Source organism: Nelumbo nucifera, chromosome 1 (assembly GCF_055504915.1).
Source record: "Nelumbo nucifera cultivar China Antique chromosome 1, China Antique-T2T, whole genome shotgun sequence".
NCBI lineage: Eukaryota > Viridiplantae > Streptophyta > Magnoliopsida > Proteales > Nelumbonaceae > Nelumbo > Nelumbo nucifera.
Window position 1 is genome coordinate 120,434,101 of NC_142649.1, and position 9,892 is coordinate 120,443,992.

The 9,892-nt window shown below is 37.3% G+C and overlaps 1 protein-coding gene across 1 annotated transcript; it reads right to left on the reverse strand.

Annotated features, from left to right (window-relative positions):
- Nucleotides 1-1,445: 1,445 nt before the first annotated feature.
- On the reverse strand, nt 1,446-3,874 carry EB1C (end binding protein 1C). The gene is made up of 7 exons (XM_010245961.3): nt 3,642-3,874; nt 3,279-3,434; nt 3,065-3,168; nt 2,254-2,473; nt 2,063-2,176; nt 1,778-1,960; nt 1,446-1,706 (listed from the first exon to the last, which is right to left on the reverse strand). The coding sequence occupies exons 1-7, from the start codon at nt 3,747-3,749 to the stop codon at nt 1,587-1,589; spliced, it is 1,005 nt and encodes a 334-aa protein (XP_010244263.1). The 5' UTR covers nt 3,750-3,874; the 3' UTR covers nt 1,446-1,586.
- Between the last annotated feature and the right edge of the window lie 6,018 nt (nt 3,875-9,892).

A 9,892-nucleotide genomic window follows, 5' to 3' on the forward strand; every position in this document is an offset into this window, starting at 1 on the left:
ACGAGGGCAATTTACTTACGTAGTCACGGGCCAGAAAAAGAATATATATTGATATAACCATTTGCATTTTTTTTTTTTTTTTGCACAGTGGCTGTTCTCAGACTCAAATCAACATTCTCTTACTTTGTCGGTGCAAGACCATTGGCCATTGCACTAAAAAATGCCTACATGGAAATTCAACATAGCATAGAAAAATCAAGATGGAGAACATGATACATGATTGCAAATATCTTCCAATGGAAACCTGGAATGCTAGAGAAAAAAAAAGGCCTATTCATAACTCCTATCCAAGCAAACTCAAGATATCTTCCAAAGGAAAAAAAAGAAGGAAACGAAAGAAAAAATAAGGCCCATTCATAGTACTTACAAGAAAAAAAAAATGATAAAGATGGTCAAAATCCGACAAAACCATTGAAAACCAGCCATGTCTTGACGATCCAACCAGTTCAACAGCCCACTTGGGTCAATAAATGCTTGGAAACTAGGGCTGCTAGTCAGGTCAGATTAGGTCAGCTTGAGGCTAATCCTATCCTAACCCTAATCCAACCCAACTTACCCAATCCTAACTCTAACCTTAACTAAATTCCTTCAATCATAACCTAATCCAACCTTCTTCCCATCTTTTAAAATCTCATAGAATTTCTTAATCTCATATTTTAATCATATGTTTTATTAGTACAAAATTCAAAAAAATAAGTGTTTGAAATGACTATAGTTTATTATGAATTATAACTTATAATAGATCTTTTATGGATGAGTTATGGGTGACAAACAACAAAAGATTATCTTAAAAGTTATGGGTGACAAATAAAATATTATGTTATTAAAAGTTTTAGCTTTTCCAATTAGCATTAAGTGATTATCTTAAAAAAAAAGACATGATAGTATATAGTGTGGGCTATTCAACTATCATGCATCTAAACAAATCAATATATATTATAGAGTGAGGTATGGATTGCCTGAGGGATCAACCTAACCCAACCTTAAATAAAGCCAGATTTATGAATTTCAATCCTAACCCTAACCCAAACATCAACCCGACCCGACCCAAGGCTAACCCAGCTCAAGTTGCAGCGAAACTTAAAACCTCAATAGTGAGATTCGAACTCATCACAATACATGTGCATTCTCGCAAAATGCTTGAAACAAGGATTAAACCTTGGATGTGGAACCAAAATTGATAAGCTAACCATCTAGCCAGCACTCTCAAATGAATTATAACTTACATAAAATATAATATATATTAAATATGAAACCTGCAACCTAGCAAGAATTCCGGTTTTTTGTCCGGTCTGAGTCTTACAACATTTGTTCGGAGAAATCCATCTCGTTCAAGTCTGATGTACTTACAAGATGAACTACAAGTAGTATATAGCTGGCAACCAAGCAGTATCCAAGCGTATACAAGCAATCGGATCATGTAACCAACAGCTATTTGGTCCACATGAAGGAAAAAGGAAAATATATAGATTAGTGGTGAAACATGGGAATGAAAGGATGACCTCAGGGATTGATCCTATGGTGTTGAACATTTAGAACACCATACAAACAAACAATTGGATTGGGTGCTGATGGTTCAGTATCTGCTACTTCATATCAGGAATAGAAACAAGATCAAGGAGGGAGAGGTAATCCACTTGCCAACCCGATACAATCAACATCCTCCACACAAGCAGAATTATCAGCAACTGATAAGGGGAGATCCACTGCAATGAACATCAGAGGCATCAGAAATCTTTTGTTTGGGAGACAATGTTGAATTGGCAACAGCATCAACCTCAAGAGTCGATATATTTTTTCTCTTCTGAGTCTCCATCCTTGGCTTGTCATTTGTTGCCTCAGGATTAAGACTCAAGGGCTCTAGTTGCTTCTGGTGCTGGGACAGCATGGCTTGAACTTCTGCCACCACTGAGGCATTGTTATCAGTGGAATACAGTATCCTCTGGATTATACCAACAATCTGAAAGGAAATAGGAAATATTGTTTTTTAATCAAACAGAATTATTTAAATCATACTAAATCATTTTAATAGGAGCACACATGAACAAGAATAGAATAGTACAGGTAAGTGTTCAATCTCAGGACATTGGCACAAGAGTTCAATATCCCTCAGCTTTGCAAAGTAGAAGTCTCGTTCCTTCTCAAGGCTATCTACTGACAACTTAAGCTCAGTGATCTGCATCAGTTTCAGATTGATATATTCAGTTTCAATGTTAAACCGATTTTTTTCCCTTCTTTATTGAGGAAAATCACCTGTTTATCATAAGAAGGATCTCCACTGGAAGCAGGTCTAGCAATCTTAATCGATGGATTTGCGGCATTGACAGTGGAAAGATCACTTCTCCGGTTGTTGTGAGAGGACTGACTTTTGGGAGCAGCAGTTGAGGACTTGGCCAAAGCTTGCATGGGTGCAGTTCTTTTGTTGGCATCTTTCCCTCCTTTGCAAGATTCTCTTCTTTCTAACGGATTGTAGCTGAAATAGAAAATCATGAATCAAAACCAAGAAGAAAATTAAATCCTAAAATATTTTTGCTGGTTCTGAAACTAAAAATGGTTCCGTCTAAATTTCCTTACAGGTTACAGCTGCATGGAAAATCCAAATGTATAAGAAACGAACCAAGAGAGAACTTCTATCTCAGCTCCGACTTTTTTTGGAATGCAGAAAGCACTTGTTACAATTTAAAAACGCTTTGACATTCAGGGGGTATAAAAATCTCTATAGTCATGGTATCTTTGCCATTTTTATACGAGCCCCCAGGCAAGAAGCCATGTTTAGAACAATTTGGTACCTAAATAGCATCTTTTGAATTAGAGTACTACTAATTGAACAGTTGAAGGAACATGGAAAATTATTTTAAGCAATCAATATAACTATACTGTAGATTAGAACTGCTAGCACTCTAAGATATTGCAATCACAAATCTTGATAGTTATAACCATAGGGAACAAGCAATAAAACGAGAATTCATAACCTACTGGAAAAAAAAGAATATAATAACATAAATGAGGACGATTGAACTTTCAAACATGTGATAGAACACAAAATTTAAAGAGGAAAAGTTACTTGTTCAGCAGTCCATTGACAGAGTCACAATATCTCTTCATCCACTGCATGAATTCGAGATTATCAAGCGGCCTTCCTTTGACAAGCTTGTTTACCTCAATATGCTAATATGCAGATATTTAAGAGCACAAACCAGAGAGAACAATTAATCATCGACGAAGCCCTAAAACCTTAAACGTCCGAGATAAAAGTAATGAGAGAGAAGGTGACGCACCTTCGTAATCTTAAGTTTATTGAAGACATCTTGAAGGACCTTGTAGTTCTGTATCATCTCGTATTCGTTCTTGGCCTCAAAGTTGACCTTGTGCATCGGCACAATACCTGGATGGACGGCGTCCATCAGTTGACACTGAATCGCACCAGATGCAGCCTGCGTGGATGGATTCCAATGAATGAGGGAAAAAAAAGGTTTCTTTTAAAGCTGAATGAGATTTGGACTTCTGAAGAAAACGCATGTGTTATTTAGTAAAAATGAAAAGAAGAAAAAAAATCAGATCTAAATTTGCATATGCTTTTGAATAAGTAGGAGACGGAGTTAACCAGTTAGTATTAGAGGGGAAAGAAGAGAAAATAAGACCTCTTCAACTTTGGAAAGATTGAGTTGGAGGGTAGAGTTCATCCAAGCAAGGATCTCTGATCTTCCGACGAAGTATGCAGAATCCATCATTCCGATACTCGTCGTCATTATTTCACAAGGTGTGTCACTCTGCGATTTCCGTTCTCCTCTTTGGTTCTTTTTTCCCTTCAAGGTGAAATGGGGAAAGTTCAAAGTGGGAGTGAGCGGGATTCTGATTTCTTTATTTAAATTCAAATACCGAGAGAGAGGAACCGGAACCACCGAACCAATGAACGCAGTTTGGTTAAAGTAAAAAGGTTGGGGCCGTTGGGCTGCTTTAAAAAACTTGTCAGAGAAAGGTGCTTCCACTTTCACATATCACAATCACAGGTAGGAATGGCAACAGGGCGGGACGGGCCCGGGTTTTGCCTGCCCCGCACCCGACCCCGAATTCAAATTTCCCGCCCCGAACCACGACAGGAAAGGCCATGTTTGGAAGTATTTAAAAATAAGTGTTTATTTGGGTCATTAAACACTAATTGGTATTTGGGAAATAAGTTCGAAATAAGTGCTTATTTTTGAAGTCCAAAATTTCCAGCTTTTTTTCTTCCAAAATTATCCATAGTTGAATTTTAAAATACCACTTACAAAATTATCCCCACTTGAATTTTATAAAAGCACTTTTGTAAAAGTAGTTTTATAAAGCACTTTTAAGAAAGTACTTTTAAAAAAGCATTTTTATAAAAGTATAAGAGTATAAAAGTAAAAAGCACTTTTACGAAACACTTTTATGAAAGCACTTTTACGAATTTTATAAAAGTACTTTCACGAAAGCACTTTCGTAAAAGTAATTTTGTAGGGGTGCTTTCTTAAATGTGCTTTCGTATAAATACTTTTATAAAAATGCATTCGTAAAAGTGCTTTTATAAAAGTACTTTTATAAAAGTGTTTTCATAAAAGCGCTTTCATAAAAGTGCTTTATAAAATACTTTCATAAAAGCATTTTTATAAAAATAATTTAATAAAAGTGCTTTCAAAGGGTATATTTTGAAAAATTGAAAGAAAATGAAGGACAAAATAGTCACAAATGCGTATTTAAGTGCTTCTTAGAGAAAAAGACTATTAAACGTCCAATATAAAATAAGTGCTTATTTAAAAAAATAAGAACTTGAAAAAGTTGGGTGCCAAATGCAAATGAATAAGCACTTATTTTTAATTTAAGCACTCCCAAACATGGCCTAAAAATCCTAACCCCATCCTCAACTTTGCCCCGCCCTACCTAGTGATTATTACTTGTATACTTATTAATTCTTTTTATTATTTTTTTTTTTGAAACCTACCTAGAACTATTTTATATTATGTAATATAATAGAGTAGGGGCAGGGTTGGGGTCAGGGTTGAGGTGGGGTGGACAAATACCATCCCTGAACCAAGAGTTTTGGGTTTTCCCTGAATCACAATCAGTAGTCAAAAAACCCATCCCGATTGGGGGCCCACAGATACGGGTCAAATTGCCATCTCTATTCACAAGCGTGTTTGGAGTTCAAACTGGGATTGGGTTTGACGAACTCTCCTTTGATGTGTTGCAAACAATAGTTTATCAGGTACGTAGAAATGTCACGATCATGTTAGACATGCTTCGCACGCCCATTCATTCTTTTAGGGGGTAGCCCATCCTGGTGGTGATGGGATTAAATCCTAGGTCTCCAAAACAATGAAGTCGCACTCTTACAGCCTACCAACTGGACCATCAACCAATTTGCGCTCTTCGAGTTCACATCCTATGAACCCAAGGGTTCACGAGAAGCATGAACCCGCCAACTAGAAAAGCCCACATCAACATATTCAAAATTCACCAATTTAATGGCACTTTGCCTATTAGCTAAAGCTATATTTGGTTTGAAGGAAAAAGTAGGGAGAGGAAAGGAAAGTTAGGGAAATCTTCATAAATCTCGTATAGGTTTCCTTACCTTACCTTTCCTTTCCTTTCCCTACTTTTTCCTTCAAACCAAACATAGCCTAAAGGTGTCTAGTTGAACTAGACACAAAAGGACAAAAAAAAACATAAAACACACCAACAATTACATGGGATTATCGATTTCCCTTACATTTTGTGCTCTTCCTCCCATTTTTGACTCTCTTCCGCCAAGCACTAGCTCAGAAGCATCCACCAGTGATATCACTGAACACGGAAGGCACCGGCAACGACACAAAATCAACATGCGGTCATCATCATGTTTTTTACTATGTTGTGATGAATAACCATCTAGAAAGGAGATTCAATCATTCATGAATCTCAACACAGTTCGCCTCTAGGGCCTAACCATCTAGAGAGGAGATACATCGTTAACTTTGGTTCTAGTTCGACGGAAATCCAACTAAAATTGGAAATTATGGGAAAGTGCGTCAAGCTATGGTGAGGTTTATCATCAGAGACGGCAAACACATTTTGTTGAGAAACCACATCCAATTGAGGAGGTCTCACATGTGATTGGGAGATGTTATGGATCAAATTTGTATGAGAGTGTGCCCAATTAACAAGACAAAGGGAGATATTAACTAGAACGAGGGAGCTGCTGAAACAAGTGAGATTATCATGGTCTTGCGAATGATTAAACGCCTTGCCGATTCCGCCAAAAACTGATGTGGTCTCTGATCATACATCCACTTGTGCTCCATATGATCAACATATCTAGAAAGACAACCCCTATTAAAATCAGAAAACACTTTTGTAACCACCCAACCGATCAAAAAATGCATAGATGAGAGACGAGATTTAATACTTTTTCCAACGTCTATAAGAGTGGAGAAGATAGATAAATAACAAATGGATAAATTTTCACAAACTTACTCTAATTTCTATGGTCTAGTCTATAAGTCTATTGATTATTATCTCCCCAATTTCATAGTTCAATGACAATTACATTCCCTATTATTTCTCCAAGGAAAAAAAGTACCAAACTCTGAATCTCATGGGAACAAATTATAGAAGAACTACATATGCAAACTTACTTTCCAATATCCTTATTATTTAACTATTGTCTTTGCACCACCCCTACTATTTCTGACAATTGTCGTCATCATTAAATTCTAACAGAAACGATGAAAAGTCAATTTTACCCTTCAATTAAATCTCATCAATCTTTCCTCAAACAAAACTTCCTTCTCGATTCCATGCCCATCATCTTCACTGTAACCCAGATCAAGTCATCAAAATGCTTGAAACAGTAAAAAAACTCCTTGATTCTGTTGGCACGATTATTATCTCCCCAATTTCATAGTTCAACAACAACTACATTCCCTATTATTTCTCCAAGGAAAAAAAGTACCAAACTCTGAATCTCATGGGAACAAATTATAGAAAAACTACATATGCAAACTTACTTTCCAATATCTGAGTTTTCTAGGGACTTTTTAAAATAGGGCAAATTTCTTAAACTATCATTATGGTTTAGCTAATTGACTAACTATATCCTTATTATTTAACTATTGTCTTGCACCACCCCTACTATTTCTGACAATTGTCATCATCATTAAATTCTAATAGAAATGATGAAAAGTCAATTTTACCCTTTCATTAAATCTCATCCATCTTTCCTCAAATGGAACCTCCTTCCCGATTCCATGCCCATCATCTTCACTGTAACCCAGATCAAGTCATCGAAATGCTTGAAATTGTAAAAAAACTCCTCGATTCTGTTGGCACAAGCAGCTTCAGCTCCAAGTCGATGACCGATCAAGAGAAGCTCCACCAATAGGTCACCAAACTACCACAGTTACTGTTCTTCCACACCGTCAGTTCTTGAGTACAAAAATTTGTACAATTTCACTAGTTATGAAACTAGTTGGTTCTAAAACCAATCGACGAGGACATGAAAGAAGGATTTTTAGTTGCAAAAAATCCAAACTTGTGTTTCTTGGACCACCGATGTCCCAATAGTTTTGTTCGTGAGTACAAAGAATGGATTTCGTTCGGGAGGAAGAGCGTCGACATTCCATCAGCAACTCTAGAGTGGCGAAGAATCCCAACATTGGCGCCGCCACCAAATAAGGAGAAAGAGTACATGAAGAGTCTTTGTCCCTCAGTCTGGTTAACGGATCACTTTCTGTTGAAGATGGAAGAGCTTCTCCGTTCATCTTCTCCAATCAACGCAACCAATGTCTCTTCTGCAAAACTGAACGATCATGAGCCTAGAACCCAACTCGATGAGTGCAAATCTACTGAAGAGAGAAGAGCTTCTCCGTTCATCTTCTCCAATAGACACAACCAGTGTCTCTTCTGAAAACCTGAACGATTAGGAGCCACAAACCCAACTCGATGAGCACAGATCTGCTAAAGACAAAAGAGCTTCTCCATTCATCTTCTCCAATCGACAAAACCAGCATCTATTCTGCAAACTTGAATGATCAGGAGCCTCAAACCAAACTCGATGAGTGCAGATCTATTGAAGACAGAAGAGCTTCTCTGTTCATCTTCTCCAATCGACACAACTAGCATATCTTTTGCAAACCTAAACGATTAGGAGCCTTAAACCCAAGTTGATGAGTGCAAATCTTCTGAATACAGAAGAGCTTCTCCGTTCATCTTCTCCAATCCGCAACCAGCGTCTCTTCTGCAAACCTAAATGATTAGGAGCCTCAAACCCAACTCGATGAGCGTAGATTTGCTAAAGATGGAAGAGCTTCTCCGTTCATCTTCTCCAATCGGCAGAAAAGCCTCTAACCTAACTTGATTTCTTCTCATTTCTCTTTTTTCTCTCCCATTCTATCCATGGTTTAAAATGTCCCTAATTTCCCTAATATTTCCACGACATATTTCCATTTCCATGGGTAGCGACATGAAATTTTATCAGAATCAACATTTCCCCAATGAAAACTACCAACACTGTATGGAGTACAAGAGATATTTTCCATGACATATTTGCATTTCCACTTCTATGGGTAGCAACATGAAATTCTACTAGAATTGATATATTCGCTAGTGAACACTACCAATACTATATAGAGTACAAGAGATGGTATTACAAGTATAACATAAGTTGGTAACAAAATATTGTAGGTATGTGATTTGGAACAAGATAATAATTTAAAAAGGTGTGTCTATGCTTCTTTTATCATTTCATAAAATAGCATTCTATATTCTGCATATTTTACTATATTTCCACCATGTATATAATTTTTATAATATTTCCATATGATATTTCTGATATTTCCAACATGTTTTTTATATTTGGATTACTGACATTTCCACCAACATCGACATTTTAAACCTTGTTTCTATCCTCTCTCTCTCTCTCTCTCTCTCTCTCTCTCTCTCTCTTCCTACTCTTCTTATTCTTCATCCCCCCATCGACCTCATCTCCCCTATTTTAGTGTAAGACCACATCGCCACCATTGCGACTTCTAGTAGCGGGGGTGGTCTCTCTCTCTCTCTCTTCTTTCCACCCTCCTCCTTCCTCCCAATTAAATTTACCGAGACCTTACCATTGCCGCTGCAACTACCTCTGACCCTCCCATCTACAACCGGTTGAACAGAGCCATGGTCCAAATAAAAAGTATAGCCATGCTACTTCGGATATCGAAGAATCCGCTAATGGTGACCCAAAGGTATAGTCGTGTTGCTCCTAATACAGCCGATGGCTTTTTTTCTTGCTAATATTTACTCCCTAATTCGGTGGTGAAACCTCTTCACAATATCGGTTTTGTTCTTGCTCAGTAGAAAGGGATCCGTGAGACTAGAATATGGCCTGAGCGGTAGAGCTTCTCTGATTTGAACCTTGGCTCTATTCTGGCTCTGGTATTGTCGAGGCTCTGAAATCTTTTGGTGGCCACAATCCAACGGCCACGATCGTCTAGTTAAGATTAACGGCAGGGAGGGAGTATGGAGCACTATATGGCCAGAGGGGAAAAGATGAAGAGGGTAATATTGGGTTTTAAAAAAATTATGTGTCATGTGGTGTCATGTGTATATGGATTTTTATGGACTATTAGCGGACATTAACAGTAGGGGTAGAGCTAGTCAATTGTCAAAAACAATAGGGTGGTGCAAGACAATAATTAAACAGTAAGAGTATAGTTAGTCAATTAGCTAAATAATAGGGATAGTTTAGCAAATTTGCCCTTTAAAATATTGGCACCGACAGATCCAAGCTTGTAGTAAACAACTAAGGGGTGAAATAGATATCTATTCTCTATTAGCTCATATTTACTTCACTTATTTGAAAGCCCAATTCTTCAAATATAGGGCTCTAATGAAAAAGAGTTATCCTCCC

Bases quoted from the DNA above. Each gene is read 5' to 3' on its own strand.
- EB1C (XM_010245961.3), bottom strand. From the start codon at position 3,749: ATGACGACGAGTATCGGAATGATGGATTCTGCATACTTCGTCGGAAGA. The intron at 3,435-3,641 runs GTCTTATTTTCT...CCATCCACGCAG, and splicing joins ATCTTTCCAAAGTTGAAGAG to GCTGCATCTGGTGCGATTCA. The intron at 3,169-3,278 runs GTGCGTCACCTT...TCTGCATATTAG, and splicing joins ATAAACTTAAGATTACGAAG to CATATTGAGGTAAACAAGCT.